The sequence below is a fragment of the Dermacentor variabilis genome, chromosome 3 (genome assembly GCF_050947875.1).
Source record: "Dermacentor variabilis isolate Ectoservices chromosome 3, ASM5094787v1, whole genome shotgun sequence".
NCBI classification, from domain to species: Eukaryota; Metazoa; Arthropoda; class Arachnida; order Ixodida; family Ixodidae; genus Dermacentor; species Dermacentor variabilis.
The window spans coordinates 35399573-35416251 of record NC_134570.1 but is presented as its reverse complement, the minus strand read 5'-3'; the positions used below and the strand labels follow the sequence as shown (position 1 = coordinate 35416251).

At 49.2% G+C, this 16679-nt stretch overlaps 1 protein-coding gene and 1 long non-coding RNA gene across 2 annotated transcripts; both read right to left on the bottom strand.

Annotated features, from left to right (window-relative positions):
* Positions 1 to 2604: 2604 nt before the first annotated feature.
* Positions 2605 to 3393, bottom strand: LOC142575407 (uncharacterized). The gene is made up of 2 exons (XR_012826638.1): positions 3333 to 3393; positions 2605 to 2826 (listed from the first exon to the last, which is right to left on the bottom strand). It is a non-coding gene; the product is annotated as an uncharacterized LOC142575407 (long non-coding RNA).
* Positions 3394 to 4876: 1483 nt separating this feature from the next.
* On the bottom strand, positions 4877 to 14800 carry LOC142574472 (alpha-amylase 1-like). Its single transcript, XM_075683538.1, has 7 exons — positions 13494 to 14800; positions 12762 to 12931; positions 10989 to 11178; positions 9339 to 10002; positions 8106 to 8484; positions 5558 to 5879; positions 4877 to 5002 (listed from the first exon to the last, which is right to left on the bottom strand). The coding sequence occupies exons 1-7, from the start codon at positions 13731 to 13733 to the stop codon at positions 4877 to 4879; spliced, it is 2091 nt and encodes a 696-aa protein (XP_075539653.1). The 5' UTR covers positions 13734 to 14800.
* Positions 14801 to 16679: the final 1879 nt, after the last annotated feature.

The following is a 16679-nucleotide window of genomic DNA, read 5'->3' as shown; positions in this document are numbered from 1 at the left end:
AAGCGAATGCAACCTTCCGCCGCATTAGATCGGGTTTCTGGGCCGGCATTCGATGCGGTCAGTTCGCGCGGGTACGTGTGGCGTGAAACTTCGTTTATCCCGGTGTGGGAATGAGAAAAGGTTCGCGCGTTGCGCGCAAGAAAGGTTCCTCCTACAGCCACGAACCGGACGGGACCCAAACGAAAAAAGAAGAACGCCGAGCTGGAACCGCAAAAGGAGGTGTTTCGGGAGTGCAGAGAAGGCAGAAAGGGTCCGGCCGTTGCCAGAAGGTAACGCAACAGCCTCGGTCGAACCAAAGGGTGTTCGGGCGTCGCTCGCTCGCCCGCCCGCCCCCTTTCTGCTGTCAAAATATTTCAGGGCGCCGCCGTGACGCCGACGCTTCCATTCAGTGAAGTCGTTCGAGCGGACATCTTCACCGCGCAGCGGGGGCGACCGCCTCCGCGTTTACATAACAAACGGGAAAGATATCTTCGCGCGCACCCCGCGTGCTCGGGAGACGAACGGGATAAAACCGTCGTGCCTCTCTCCGTCGATGCCCCTGACCCGCAACTCGCGCCCGGGCCATGCCGCGTCCCACCTACCCTCGCGCTGCTTTCTGCGTGCCGGCCGTTTTCGTGTTCTGCGGTTCGCCTCGGAGCGCGGCGAGCAATGGTGGTATATGCGGCTTGGTGTCGTGAATTGCCCTTGCAGTGTATCCAACTGAGATCGGAGTGACCTCGAAGCGATCGTGCCCGAAAGAGGAGTCACCCCGTGTAGCGGCGGCATGTTTTCTCGAGTCCTTTGTTATTGCTTAATGGCGCTCTCAACGAAGGATGGGGGCGGTAATATGCAAATTTTCGTTTTCGAAACGCCCGTCGGTTTAGCTGATATGCCCACGTAGTGCATGGTGGCAGTGTATTTCCAAATTTATTTTGGTTCCGAAGGTTAAGTCGGCTCCGTTATAGGCTTACCGTCCCGGATTGCGATGACCTTGCTTAATTCGAATATTTTCCTTTTTTTCTGGCATGCCATTCTGATATTCGCCACATATCGGTTCGGGGCTCGACGGTGCGCTTCGCTTGCTACTCGTGTTTCTGTGCTTGCGTGAGCGAATATTAGCGTTCAACGGTTCTCTGCTGATATATTGCTGGCTTATCAGTCGTCTGTTTAGGAAGCAGAAGAAAGGTAAAATTCAGGGTATAAACTGGCCACCCGCATCGGTAGTTTCTACCCACTGTGCTTTAAGTTGGAGACAAGGACAAAGTGTCCACATACTTAGAGGTTAGAAACAGCTAGAGGAGTTTTCGTTCCTTCAAAATTACAAATACATTTCACTGTCGCCACGGAGCAGTGATAATGATAAACCGTGTAAACACTTAACAACCCACGACAACGCCGCTGAATGCAATTGGAAGTTACATATCACAGTAACTTCTGTGAAGCTCTCGGTCTATACATTTAGCCGACGAATTGAAAGTGACGCAATGAATCTCAAATGCCGATAAGAGCGATGCGTCTCGTTCTTTTCGATCTCGTCTATATCGACGCCATATCGCGGAAAGATATATGTCCCTAGAAGGGATGCCCAACGAGTCGAGCTAATTAAAGCGCAAACACAGCTGCCGGATTAAAATCGGGAGCCGAGTTCCATGTTTCGCACGGGGCGAACGCACGCACGCACGCTGCGGCATTTGGCGGCTTCCTTCCGCATGCATGGCTTCATAACTGGGACACCTCGTCCCGTACAGCTCCCGCAGGAAACAGTGCGGTGCCCACAATGGGCGCTCAGCGCGGAAGGAAAACCACCAGCTTCCTTCACATCGGGACGTCCTGCTCCGGTCGGGGCTCCGCGCAAAGCGTTCCGAGACCCTCAAGACCGCGGGTGGACCGCAGCCCTCGGGTTCGAGTCATTCAAGGCGTTTAATCCCCTTCACGGGCCTCGCATTCAGAGAGCTTTCATCGCCGCCCGCCGCTTTCTTCATATTCGCGAACGATTTGTGACGCGATACAAATGAGCAGAGGAAGCAGCCGCATAGGTTGCTATACGCGAGACAGGAGCGAAAAGAGGAATAAAAAAATTATAAAACTAGAAAACGCATAACACGTACGGCAGGACACCTCGACACCCTCGTCTGCGTCCTTTGGATGCCGCCCGCCCGGAAACAAACACTTCATGACCCTGACCGACGTCACGCGGGGTGACGGAATTTAAGCACGTAGACGCATGCGAGCCCGCGGAGAGCCCGAAACCTTGAAGAAGGCGAGACAACAACGCCGGATCGAGGGTAGAATAGACTGGGGGCAGCTAAGGTGTTGTGTAAACTCTTCGATCAAAACAACGCGACTTATGCCTTCTCGTATATTCCTTCCACCATCTCCGATCGATCCAGGCCTTTAGCCTAAACTATATCCCCCGCAAGGCCTCGCCGCAAGCTCCCTCCCTCCCAGCTGCCCTCATCGTACGCTGCCTTCTCCCCTACTTTGGTGGCCCTCTTCAGGAGGGTTTCGCGCATGGACTCAAAAACTAAACGGTCTTGTCCGGCCCGGTGGCCGAGGTCGGCCGGTGTTTTCCGCGCGCACACACACGCGCACACGCGGGAAGAAGAACGAGCCGGGTCAAGGAGGTGTTTGGGTGTCGGCACGGTGCGTTTATTTTGGGGTCGAAGACTCGAGATGTGGACACAGCAAACTGAGCTGTGTCGTGCTTTTTTTTCGTCCGTCTTTTTTTGTTTGTTTTTCACGACTAAGGTGTGCGATACTATGCGGGAACCGAGAAGGCCAAGTACAAGGTCGCTTATCAAAGCCCGTTCTTCTCATTCACGGACTGTGCTTGCCCGCCGCAGAGACCTGGAAGAGAGTTTGGGAGAAAGATGTGGTTACGTGTTGGACAGCTTTATTAGAGTTGACCGTGTCCGTTCAGATAACAGTGTGTTCGTCTGTACGGCTGCGCAAGTGGAGAGCTTATTTTTTGATCAATTAGAGGCGTTTGTATTCTGTCGTTTAGGTGTTCTGATTCTCCTCTTGGCTCTCTCGAAAAAAAAGAAAGAAAAAGAAACTCTGGCCTCACCGGCTGTGTAGTCTAGAAGTGCCCGTTTGTTCTGGTTTACACGCACATTGAAAACTAGAACACAAAGTGCAGTAGAACTGGGAATGGCAACTGCTCTTGAGGCGGTTGCCCTTTGACTACATCCTGCATCTGACTATATATCCTCTGGTCACTGAGAGACCAGAGTCACTTGCCTGCGATCAGAGGCATGCCAATAACTCGCAACTATCTATCAGTAGCTGAGGTCAGTTACATGATAAAAACACGTGATTTAAGTTATGGGATTCATTATGATAGGCGTACTTACGCATTTTCGTGACCGGGGCTTCTGCGCCGACTAGAAGTAATCAGGGAAGACTCTCTCCTGTGAATAAAAGACCGGTTGCGTTCTGAATAAATTGTAACCTCCTGCCGCAGCTCTTCACATTCTCTGCAACAACTCTGAACGCGAACTGGCGCACGTTCATAGACAGGGCAGCCTCTGCCTTCGAGCACTGCTGCCCAATGCTCTATACCATTGAGCCACGATGGCACGCATGCTTCTCTCGTACCAAAGTCGCCTTTTGAAACGGCTGGCGCGAGCGTCACGTGATAGTTTATCCTATTCTTCCCTAGTGACAGCTAGCGCTTTAGAGACACTGTGTCTCAAACGTTTTTTATGCCACGCGATGATACCCCCAAACTCGGTGAAGCCCACCTATAATGCTATCGCATTAAAGTGACATCAGACGCACATACATTAACGCGCTATACCCTTCGCAGTTAGACGACAGGGTTTCTGAGGAGCTTGTGAATGACAAACAATTGGTTTCAATTAGCTGGAGCACCATGGTAACGACAACAATGAAACAGGGGAACGACATTCTGGCAGATACACGTGCGGTGTTGTGTTCGCCCTAAAGGAGAGCAGCCTTATACTGCAGCACTGCACGTGGTTTGAAGGGTTTTAAGCGTGGTGAGACCACCCATATAATGAACAGGAACAAACTCCTATATAGGCTGCCTAAAGACCAGCCATTCTGTTGAATGACTATAGAAATTACAGAGAAGAAGTTAGCTGCCCCGTGTATTCGTTAAGAAACTGGTGCCCATTTGCCACAACCGCAGATATCATGCCGCGTAATCATTCGAAACAGTCCGCGCATCTATCGCTCTGCCTCTCTCGAGAGTAGAATAAGTGTTTCTATCCTTTATGCATGCGAGAGAAGCGAATACTCGACAACTTCGAATAGTGAATTTTCAAACCAAATCAAATCAAATCGAATGGCAGGAACTATTCGATTCGTATTTGAAATTTCGGATATTTGCCCACTCATAATTTTTAGATAAGGTCTGTATGATAGTTGATGTTCTACAAGTCACCTGTATACAATATATGTATTATAAGTGCATATGAGGCTACTAGCCTATAGACAGTCCATACGACACCATGTGCACCTACGAACGCACATACCTATCGCTCTGCAGTTATGTAATACAGAAGGAATATATATATATATATATATATATATATATATATATATATATATATATATATATATAGAGAGAGAGAGAGAGAGAGAGAGAGAGAGAGAGAGAGCGAAAGCAGATTGTAAGCTGTTCGTAGATACTCTACAAGCAGCCTAAATATTTTTAATGAACGAAGGTTTACCGAATTTTCCCGCAGAATAAACTACGAAATGTTCTCCGCATGACCTGCGAGATAAATCTACGCTCATAGATGCCTTTGTTTGTGCGTACTTCATTTAACTTTCTGCGCGTTGCCCTTACGTGTATCACGTTTTCTTGCACACGTCATGCGAGCGGCCAAAGTCGTTCCCCGAAGAAGCGTCGTACTAACTGCCTTGAGTCCTACTGAAAGCTTACAAACGCAAAGTTGTGCGCTACGTGCACACTTTGTGGCGGAGGTCCTCGCGGCTTTCTATGGAAGAACGTTTTCGAAAGTTCGCGTCCGAGGCCGAATTCAGAACCCATCCACTGCAGCAAATCCGCATAAATTTCAGGCCACTACATCATGTTTAAGTGTTCAGGTCAGGTGGTCAGGAGTTTGTTGTGCCTTACACGCATATATGGTCACCTTCGTCATCAGGTATAGCTCACTCTCTCGGACAACGCGACCATAGCCCTTTGTCAAACGTTACGAAACCACTGATTGCGTGAGCCGGTCATCGCTCTCTGTGCACTCGGATCTGCGTGCGACACCATTTGCTGCAAAGGCCGATGTTCTTCGCCGCACCGAGCGTAGTGGCGCCTGACAATGTTGCACCCGTGACCCACAAGAAGGCTCGGCAACAGGGTTGTCGCCTCTCGTAGAGTGGCTTCTAATGTTCTGACATTGACTGTATCGTATGCCTAGAATATAAAGTCTTAACCTTGTTCCATGAAGGTTCCAGTAAATTGAATACATATCACAACATATTCCGCTGAACTTGTGGAGCGTATTAAGAGTGTAGCGATTACCCTGGAATTGCCGTTGTGGCCGGTAAAGCGTAGAACACCGCGTGTGAAACACAGTGCGGTGGCACCACTCGCCTGTATCTGTATGGCGACGGCGGGCACCTCGGCTGACGCGTCAACGCTCAGCTCGGCGAAACCGTCCTGACGCACGCGCACCACGTGGCCCGAGCAAGTGCGCGCGTCGTGGCGGGAGCCGCTCAGCACGTCGCAGTAGTAACCTGCCGGCAGGGTGGTGTTGAACAGGCCGCGCGCCACGGAACGGCCGTTGTTGACGAGCACGAAACCGCGGCGGAGGCGCGCGAACGCCACGGCGTCTTCGTCGTCGTCCCACCAGTTGACGGCGGCCGCGGCGGCCACCGAGTTGCGGAAGCGCACCATATTGCGAATGGGCAGCCACCTGAAACACACGGTTTTTTAGTGTAGTGTGCGGAGAAGTAAGCGCCGCAAAATTTGACACACAACGAAATTAGAGCATACGTGCCACGCTACGGGTCACTCTACATATCACTGAGTGGTGTGTATATGGCATGCAGGCTCATTGGCAACACATTACTAAATGTTTGTCGGAATTAGAGCATACGTGCTACGCTACCTGTCACTCTACATGTCACTGAGTGGTGTGTATTTGGCATGCAGGCTCAGTGGCAACACTTTACTAAATGTTTGCGTGGGGAGGAAGATTGGTTGGCGGTGCGCGACGAAACAGTCGTAATGTGCAAACCAATGTCGTCGGAATACTAATTACGTGTCCTCTCTTCGTGCGTTCTGCCCCATCTTCAACGGGACTGCAAACTACTATAGAATCAAGGAAATGTTCGGAGACAGTTGCCCTTTCTGATGGGTCACTCATCACTAAGTGTGTAGTCCTCCACTGATGAAGCACGCTTGTGCTTCGGAGCTCGCGACACTGTCATGTTGCTTTCTGATTGACCCGAGCTGCTGGTGGAGCTGACAAAATACCTTTCCACAGATACGACCGTCCCTCGTGGCTTCCTCTCGTGTGCCCATTGTGCTTAGCGGTAAGCCAGCGCTCGTGTGTCATGTGCAACTGCCGTTTCTTATGCTATTTCCACCAAATATCAAATGTAGTGTCTCTGGTAATCACTGATCATTATTTGATATGCTGTATAGCGCTTGCCTCGTCATGTGGGAGTTCCTGACTTCCTGGCTTGTGGCACCGTGCATGCTTTTGCTCCAGTTAATATTTCCCTCATAATGTTGAATGTATTAGACAGCCTAGTAGTAAATGTTGTAACTTATAGCAGTTATCACCGTAATTCCTCGCAGAATACTGGGAAACTTAATAGCTCCCGAGTGAGCCACCTTTCGAGTGCGCAGTCAAGTGTCTCCGTATCGCTGCTCGAAACTAGAGCGAGCCGCAGCATGGAATCTCAGCCACGACGCTTCGGAATGCGGCTAGAGCTTGGCGTCAGCGTTTTCATCACGCGAAGCGCGCACGCAGCGCGAGCGTGCATAGTAAAAATGCCGAGCCGTCTCAGCGTTTCACAGCATCGCTCCGAGGTTCACGTTCCTGGGACTGGAAAGCGCTCGCAGCGCAATGCGGAACGCAAGGTCCGGACCGAGTGCATGTACACATACCAAAGAAACGTGAACGTCGGATATGGATTCTGTACAATCCGCGTCGCAGGACAGCTGCCCCAAAGTGGCGTCAGAACTGGGTTGGCCAACCGATTCCAAGACCGAGAAGCACTTGGGGCTCCCTCGGGACTGAAATTTGGGCTGCGCATTCTTATATTTTTGTTTACTATATATGCGTAGCTTGAATGTCCCACATTGCGTGCATGCGTGTGATCATTTCTTGCTCGATCGTGGCAGACTGCGTATATTACGATGCAAGAGAGTGACTTCGTTCTAGTATATGAGGCACTTCCTGAGCGTGTTACACAACTCTCTGCACCGGAGCGCCCGCACTGTCGTACTCGTCTGAGCAAATGCTAGAGTGACGAAGCTGCTCAGTGCGGGAAACTATACGTGTAACTTTATTTGCTCAACATTGCGCGACTATGCGCAGCTTTAGTTGAGTGAAAGTATGCGTAACATTAGAATACAATGACCAGGAGAAAGCACTGCAGTCATTGCAGCTAGGTTTATCCTGCGTTCGCACCTCATCCTCGAAACGCTAGTGTAGGTCAAATTTGCTGCTTCTAAATTTTATTTCTGCAGCGTCCCAATGCTGTTTCTGATGAGTAGCTCCCTCTTCGCCTTATCATTTAATCATTAGTTTCTCAATTGGCGCGGGCTTGCTTTGCAAAGAAGGAAGACGGAGAAACGAAGAGAAAGTCAAACTTTCACAACACAAAACGAAGAACACTACATGCGACTGCGAGCTGTGCTGGAATTCCTTGAGGTCCTGGGGCAGTTAACTATAAGAATTGTACCACATCACTGTGGTCATCTCGTTGGCATAAGGTCGCCGTTTGAAAATCACAAATCAGTGCGTATATGTCGTAGTAAACCAGGTCGAGAAACCCTTCATGAGCTCGGAACTAGAGTTAGGTAGAGATGAGCGTTTCAAGAAAAAGCGACTCATTAAGCGCCTCATTGCACTTGCCCGCGGCAGGGTGTGAAAGGCGAAGAAATGAGCAAACAATGGGAGTGGCACCTGTGTTCGCATATCCAGCCGTTGTAGCACTCGAAGTTCTCCTTCATGAGCACTGGCTTGGTGTTGAACATGTGGTCGAAGGGCGGTCCCAGCACCTTGGGCGGCACGTACGTGTCGAACTTTCTGTCGAGCGCGTAGCTGCTCATCACTCGCGGCACGCCATGCGGCTGCGCCAGCATGAGCACGGTGGCCAGAACGTGTCGCTTACGGTCCTGGTACGAAACCACGTCGCCCACAGCGTCGGCCACGTCTACGCCGCGCTGCGTCTCGTGGTTGTCCACGTAAATCACCTGGGCAGCATGACCGGCATCTTGTGCTTCCATGATGAAGGGTCGCAGATCCTTTAGCTGCCTTCCTCGCACCTTATGCAGGGCGTTGGCTGCGGCATGCGAGACAGTTCGTAACAGCTGTACGCCTGTATTTCATGTTCTTTACGTGAAGAGCTGGAGCAAACTCCATGCACATTGAATAGGCTGCCACCCCCTTTTAAGATGGGCAACAATCACAACTGTAACATATTGAAACTTATCAACAAGCTCGAAACAGTATTCTTGAACATCGCTTTTGATGAACCCGACTTAGAGGTCACGGGTTCCAAACAAAAGTTTCATCCGCTGAAATGGCAGTGGAAAATGCCTTAACTCTCTGGGATTACAGGACCGAACTGCAGTGTTTACGTTTGTGTGTGCTGGTGCTTCGCCTTTACCACAGTTGTCTGATTTTACATCTATCATTAGGCTCGAATTCACCACTCGCATCTTCGAAATACTGTTGGTAAACGAACTAGTCTGCAGTGAAGTTTCAGAGGAAGGAGAACTCGGAGTATGTTCCGCAAGCATCGCGCATCACAACTGCGATATTTGTGCAAATAACACTTGAAGCAGGTTTTCCACGAAGATCCCTCAAAACTCACCTCAGAAATGTAATCTATGAATGAATGAATGGAATTTATTGATAGGAAAGACAGAGACGTCGACCTGAGCCAGTGCGCTCTAGTCTGCTACTCTGCACTATAACATATTAAATACTCAGGGAGGGCATAAAATATGCAAACAAATGGGCATTAGAGTGAAAAGATAAGCGTTTTCATTTATGAAGGCTGCTCGGCCATTACAATGCGCCTTTTAGCGAAATATTGCGAACAGTTGTTGCTACTTCATCAACCGAAGGCAAGAGGAAGACTTGTAAGTCATCTGATCGCATCGTCACTTTGTGCATTCTAAGTATGCTCACCGTACGTCGTAAAGGACGTGGCATTCGTGACAGCTCCTATCCTTTCGTACTCCTTCGTCCAGGGCAGGTTGAGTATCGACATCTCGTGATAAATGAACGGGCCATCAAAATGCGAAGCAAACCGCGGAGGGGTAACTGTTTCACCACCCTGGTGCACTGTCGTGTCTCGCTTTCTCACGTTCGAGGAAGTGTGTGCGGGCACCATTGTCCTTTCTGCAGTCATGCCAGGAGTATCCGAGGGTGGATCAGAGGGGGAATTCGATGAAATATCCATAGGAGTGTCTGAAGGAGTCTCCGAGGGAGTATTTGAGGGAGTTTCTGAGGGAGTGTCCGAAGGAGCGTCTGAGGGAGTCTCCGAGGGTGCTTCGGAAGGAGTCTCTGAGGGAGCCTCCGGAAGTGTTTCCGACGCACTCTCTGACAGGGTTTCCTTCAAGCTATCTGAGGCAGCTTCAGCCTCATAGAACTCCATCTTCTCCCCGTCCGGTTCCTTCAGTCGGCTGTAAATGACCTCCAGGTCTTCCGGCCACATGTAGTCTGCACCGTCGATCCTGAAGCCGCTCACGCCAAGCAAGAGTAGCTGCTTGAGGTAGTCAGTGATTTTGGAGCGGACTCCTTCAAGCCTGTGGTTCAGGTCTGCGCGATCACGGAACTTGCAGTTGCGCACCTGAAAAAAATGTGAAGGCGAAGTAGAAAACTAAGCCATTGCTTGAGTTAATCCTTCTGAGGCGGCAGCTGCGCATAATCAGTGTTGGAGGAGGGCGGGGGCATGGCACACGTAAAAAAAACTTCTGCTTCAACTTTGACATAGAACGCATTGGCTTATGGGTAGCAGATGGGGGAGTCGCTTGTTCATGTCCCTCCACATTTTCCTTCTCCTCAAGCTGGCTGAATCAGGTAGCTACACTAAAGAGTTTTACTCTCTTACTGAATATATTTGCTAGCTATCTGTATTGTAGGCTAGTGCTCCTTTAATCTCCTTTTATCTACATTTGAAGGAAAATGGACACCTATTCATACTTCAAAAAATTAATAGCCCGTATCATTCTTTGAGCAGTTACACTCAACATGACCAAGGAATTATCTAAAAGCCAAGTGCTGAGTCGTGCAGGAATTCTTTTAACTTTATCGCAATTATTTGTGAAATTTCTCAAATTGTGGTCATCTCACAGAGGAACTAGCTGTTGCTGAATTTATATCGTAGATAAATGAAAAAGAAAGAAAACAAAAGCGGATAGCAGTTGTTCGTATGTAATTGCTCTGCAATGTAATTTGCGTCTGTGTGCTGCTTGCATTGCGATGTTTACAAGCAAAACTACTGTTATAACTGACTTGTAAACAAAACGTGTACGAAGATTCCTCATTTGAGTCAAATAAATCATGTGGAAGTCAAACTATTTAGACGATTAACTGGGTTAGTGGTCCTTCTAATAATATTCAAAGCGATTGTCAAAAGACCTTACACGAAAATAAGTAGACGCTTGCGCGAATTCCCAGAAACATCAAGCGGAATGAGTGAGCGTCAGTAAGAAAGCACTGTAGTGTACCTGACATGAATACGTGTGACGAATTAAAACCCCTCGCGTTAAGTGAATTTGCGTGCATGTGTACACTACTTCACGTCTTGTATTCAGGTCCCACTGTTGAGCGTACCTGTACTTCGTTGAAGTAGTCCTCAACCATGCCGCTGGCGGTGCCGCAGTCGGCGTGCGAGTGGAAGTCGCTGGCGCTGTACGGGACGCCGTCATAGGCGAAGATGTCCGAGTTGAACTCGGTTCCGTCGTAACCATGTCCCTTGCCGATGTTTGAGGTCATGTGGTTCAGCACCACGTCCACGAATACCCTGTCACAATGATCGTATCTACATTGTACAATAGTCTTGTCATCAGCTTGTTGGCTGTTCATGCCGAAGGAGGGTCACGGACGCAACAGAAAGGAGAGGACAGCAAAGCCCTACGAAATGACAGCAACCGCCAGTCGAAGTTTACTCTGCACAACGACCCGTCACAAACTAATCAATGAAGCGCGACAACAGACACATACAGAAAAAGAAGGAAAGCAGAGAACGCAAGTACTTTGTGATTTGCTTCCGTGGCGTCCGTTGTCACCTTTTATGTATTTTAAGTATGCACCAACTGTGTTCTCATCAAGTACTCTTTAAAAAAAGTAATTTATCTGCGAATCGTTTAAGAGGAGTTTGCGAGTTGCATCTATATTGTGGAATGCAATGATATCCGAGAAAGGCAATGCCGAGCAATGCAATGTGTTCAGTTGAACTTATCGGCTCAAGATAGCGTGATATTTGATCATTCCCTCAGTTCAGACCCAAGTGTTGATGAGGCGCTGCGGAGAGTGGATACGTTTGAGACATTTGGAAGCCTTTGAAGATTGGCCAGAATAGTCGCCGTGAGATATGTGGGCGCACTGCTGGCGTGAAGTTGTCCTATACCCCACTCCATGAATATGCACGCCTACGACTTATGTTCATCCCTACGCTTCGGTCGAGAAGACCTGATCTCAGAACTTTGTCGTGACATTCCCTGTATTCTTTGAAGATACGTGTTCCCATTCTTTAAAAAAATACAGGTGTTTATGTTACAACTTGGCGTGCGTAATGTGATAGGATTATGGGGATCTGCCATTCAGTGATTGTCCGTTGACATCCACCTGAACTTTCTCCTACTCCGATGGTCATCCGTGAGCTATTAGACCTCATACGTGAGCTATTACACTGATTATATCTGCTCATGGTGACTCAATCATATATGTTTCCACTACAGTGGTTATTACGCCCTACAGTCAGTAGTCCATTAGCAACGCGACAGCACAACCGCAGCTCAATGGTTAAGGCTCGTGAATGAAAGCACACACTTATTTTGTTATTCTTGGTGTCTGTGTCACTTACATCGCTTGACATATATCATGCACTAGTATCAGAATCCCTCACCCTTCCCTACCCATTGCCTCAATTCATTTAAGTAAACCTCCTTCGGGATGAGCCTCTGAGAGTTGTGCATCATCACGGATGAAAGCCGATGATTGCCCTGCACGATGCTGTCGCATTAAAAACGATAACAAAAACAAAACAAAACAAAAAACGACCACCTAAGGTACGTTCTTTGAAGGGATAAATAATTCACTCTGGCTTAATTTAAACCTTCTACAATGTACAGCTGCGCAGAGTATTCAATCGGACAATTAATCTGGCTTACCTCTACGCCTTTCATCTAATTTCTCTCTCTCTCTATCTCTCTCTCTGTCTCTCTGTTAAGCGGTTTTTGTTCGTGATTCCATGCTCATTGCTACTAGGTGTTCTTTGCTGGAAGCTGCTCACATTTGAAGCAAATAGGAAAATAAAATGTGGTCCATTCACGTCATCCGGCCACTCGTGCATGCAGTTGTTTGGCAACAAACACTCTGGCATACCTTACGTGGCTCTCGTTACACCTGCGCACCATGTCGGCGAACTCTTGCAGGTCGCCGCTGGGCGATGCGATGTGGTAGCTGACGGGCTCGTAGCGCTCGTACCAGGACCTCACGCTCACTCCGCCAGGGGTCGTGTAGAGCAACACGGCGTTCTCGCTTGGCGGGGACACCTGACAGCGGTCACATAATTCCATAGACCGAATCACTAGATCTCCGAAAACAGGCAAAGTTGATACGTTACTGCGGCTCTTATACGCGGGCATAGTGTGTGAAACGAAATGTTACGAAACTTTTGTAAACAAAGCAGCTGTCCTGTTTGGGCTGGTAATTAATACATTTTACCGCCTTAGGCAGTATAATAAATCCGTTTTGCAGAGTTGCGGAACATTCTTCAGTACGAAGTTGATAGCAAACTTGATACTTCAATTTCTGCATTATGCTTTCCAATCTGGAGTAATTTTTTAAAAATAAGGAAAACTAATGAAAATAGCTTCTGATCGACGATCACTAGAATTTGATGGCTTCTTTCAAATCAACGAATGTTTTTCAAATCAGTCGGAACAGTTTCATAATGAGAACATTCCTGCTTATGATGTACCGAAATCTGAGCTGATCTCGAGACAAAGCTTCCCCATTAACAGAATGGTTTCTTTCATTTACCGACCCGGATATTTCGTTCAATGCACGCAAAGCTGTCCTCCCGCTAAATGCGTGCAATACACTTTTACGTACCTGCACTGCTCCGTAGCCGAACGGACCGAGAAAATCGACGCACTCCTGGGCGACGTCGGGCCAGGCCCATTCGAAAAGCTCCACTATTGTAGTGCGGTCGCCCAAAAAACCCGGGTCTTGAAAGCGGCGCTCAGCAGCGCACAGTGCATTACGCGACAGGCAACAACCTATCACCACCAACCACGCCGTAATCCATTGTCTTGACAATGCCGTCGGCCTGTACCACTTTAACGGAGGCATGTCTTCTTTGGCACGTGTTCAAACGGATTCGCACAACAGTATAACGACGAGAAGTGAAAAACTGCAGGAGGATGCGTTGTTTGCGAAGCGGGATGCACCTCCAGTTGAAGTGACGAACAGCACTCCAGAACACGCAGACGTCGGCACTCTGCGTTTATGCCAACGTGTTCAAGCAGAACCGCACAAAAGTGCTTCGCCGTAGCGCATCTTTGGGTAAGTTTTCGTTCGCTTAAAGAAGTTAAGGCGCGCGTTAATCAAACAGTGGTTGTCAATGTGCTTGCACGACATGTTTCCTTCATCTTAACGCTGCTGAACACGCTGCGTGATTTTGCTTAGAAGCGCAGATCAAACATACAGCGTGCGCACGCAACATGCCACATAGCTTCACACGCTTGCGAATAGCCGTTCAAGGCATAACCACTCGGTGTGATATTTAAATAGAGCGAGCGCCTCCGGGAACCAATTTCTTCGCCAAGCGTGGCGCCGACGAATCCCCTCCTACGTTGCCTGCAGTTCACTCCGGCGCTACTACGTCCTCGACACTGCACTGTACAACAGGCACGGATACCACGTGTATACTCTTCCACACAATGTCGTTGTGTTAGAAGTAGCGTGGGTTCAGGTCGCGTTCAGTTCCCCCTCGGAGCAACGTCGACACGTTGCCGGCGTTTCCGCCCCAATACACACGGCTGGCAAAGGGGACTGCAAAAAGCAGGTCAGGCAACGAAATGTCTTCGAAGCCCGTTCAGTATGCCGTCGGTCAGAAGAGGTGTTTCTCTCACTCGGATCACACAGGAGGCCGTCGTCAAGCACGCGAGTGGTTCATCCGTCGCAGGGGCGTCGTGTGTACGTTGCACCCACCTCGGAAAAAGCTCACAGATGCCCAAGCACAGGCCGCACACTCGCGATAACGAATAAATAAGATGGCCGCGGCGCGCGCTATATCATCTCAGTGGACTGACGCCGCCGCCGATTTATCTTATCGGACGTGTATATACGCACATCGCCAGGTATGGCAGAGGTGTGAGGAGAGAGGCGTACAGGGGCCCTCGGTTGGGCCGGCACGCGTCAACTCGGTGTTGTGCGAGCATCGACGCCGCCGCCGCCGCCAGCCGTCGCCGAAGAAAGGCCGGAAGCTCGGCCGTCCTTCGGCGGCGTGCCGTTTTTTGACGCTCCCGTTGCCACAGCGAAGGACGACGTGCTCGAAATATGTGCCGACACGTATGCATGCTTGGGGTCGCAGGAAACATCAATCGCACCGTGCGGTTCCGTTTATTTCCTTACGTCTTCGTGTATGCAGGAGTCCGGAGGGCGAAAGCTGAATTCGTTTGGCACTGACTGGGCCTCGAGGGCGACGAAGTTCCACAGATAGGGGTGATTGCAGCTGAAGTTCGGCTGATTGCTTTAAAAGATATTAAGACTATATCATCTTCATGCCCGAAGACAGCTTTGGGTGCAGATTGGAATACCGCACATACAAGGCGCACAGACTAAACCCTTCACTGCAACTCGGACCTCCGGCCGGACTGCACCGACGCGAAGCTTCTCTTCTGTTTCGGTTGTGGCTTGGAGTTGCCTTCACGAATGCCTACGCAGCACTAATGGGAATGGCTGATAGTCCTGCATATGACGTTTGCCGATGCGAGGAGAACACTGACCACTTATTCTGCCACTGTCCTCAATTTCAAGCACAAAGACACGTCTTTGTCCAACACATTGAGGAAATTAGATGATCGTCCTCTGAGTGAACAGACAGTACTAAAGCACCATCTCCACCGATCATCGGCTCAATAGACAGCGAAGGCACTTTTGCGCTTTCTCAGAACGTGTGGTTTGCGCGAGCCGCTTTAACTCAAGTACTGTCCGTGCACGTCTCTCTCCCTTCTCTCTCTTCCCCTTCTCCCTTTTCTCAGCGTAGGGTAGCCAACCAGACTCTTGATTGGTTAACGTCCCTGCCTTGCTTATATACCCCTCTGTCTCCCTTTTGTAGCTTTGCAGGTCGGTTCCTTTACATCAGCCGGCTTGTTACGAACGTTAAACAAACAATTTTCTTTGCATGACTAACATGGTTAGATTAAAAAGACTGCATCTCCAATACGTGAAGAAAGTAACTTTCTCAGCACGTTTGCAGTACTAGAAAAAAAAAAGCTCTTCATTTCTTAAGCACAGACCATGATACGTTTTTCAGTAAGATGGATGTTAACATGGCATCTTACTTTAATGCCAGCTCGAGGTATCTAAAACACCCTTAACTAGTGCTTTTGGTTGTCTGTGACGACAGAATGGCCAATGTCACTGAATCAGTGTCAATTTTTCGCGATAGCTGACGTTAAGAGAGAGAGAGAGAGAGAGAGAGAGAGAGAGAGAGAGAGAGAGAGAGATAGAGAGAGAGAGAGAGAGAGAGAGAGGAAAGGCAGGTAGGTTAACCGGAGGCCAGATTCCGGTTTGCTACTCTGCACTGGGGTGGAAGAAATAGGTCTGTAACGACGGCAAAGAGCAGGAGGAAAAAAAGAACAAGCAACAGAAAAAGGCGTTCCAATCACAGGCGTTCACAGAGGCCGGTCGATCTCAAGAAGTGCAGTAACGCTTGCACGGCCTTCTGATGCGATGTTAAGTCGCGTCGATGTTTCAAAATTTCTTCGACAGAGGCTGGTCGTCCAACTGGTTCAGCACGACAGAAAGCGATTATCTCTGCACACTGTGCTGCGGGCACCGGCAAAGAATATGACAAATTGTTTCCACGTCGTCGCAATCGCCACATGCTGTGGACGTCGGCCATGCTTATGCGGAACCCGTAGGCATTAGTAAACGCGACGCCCAACCAGAGCCTACACAAAAGGGCCGCGTTTCTTCGGAGAGGTCTTGGTGTAAGTCGGAGGCTTAAGGTTGGATCCAGGGTGTATAAACGGGCGTGCATAAAATGTGGTTCATTCCACTCTGATGTAC

What these genes read in the sequence shown, in the direction of transcription:
- LOC142574472 (XM_075683538.1), bottom strand. Translation starts at nt 13,733, where the DNA reads ATGCCTCCGTTAAAGTGGTACAGGCCGACGGCATTGTCAAGACAATGG. An exon ending in TCGGCTACGGAGCAGTGCAG is followed by an intron (nt 12,932 to 13,493) that starts GTACGTAAAAGT and finishes GACCGCTGTCAG; the next exon opens with GTGTCCCCGCCAAGCGAGAA. An exon ending in CACGTCCTTTACGACGTACG is followed by an intron (nt 8,485 to 9,338) that starts GTGAGCATACTT and finishes CGCATGCCGCAG; the next exon opens with CCAACGCCCTGCATAAGGTG.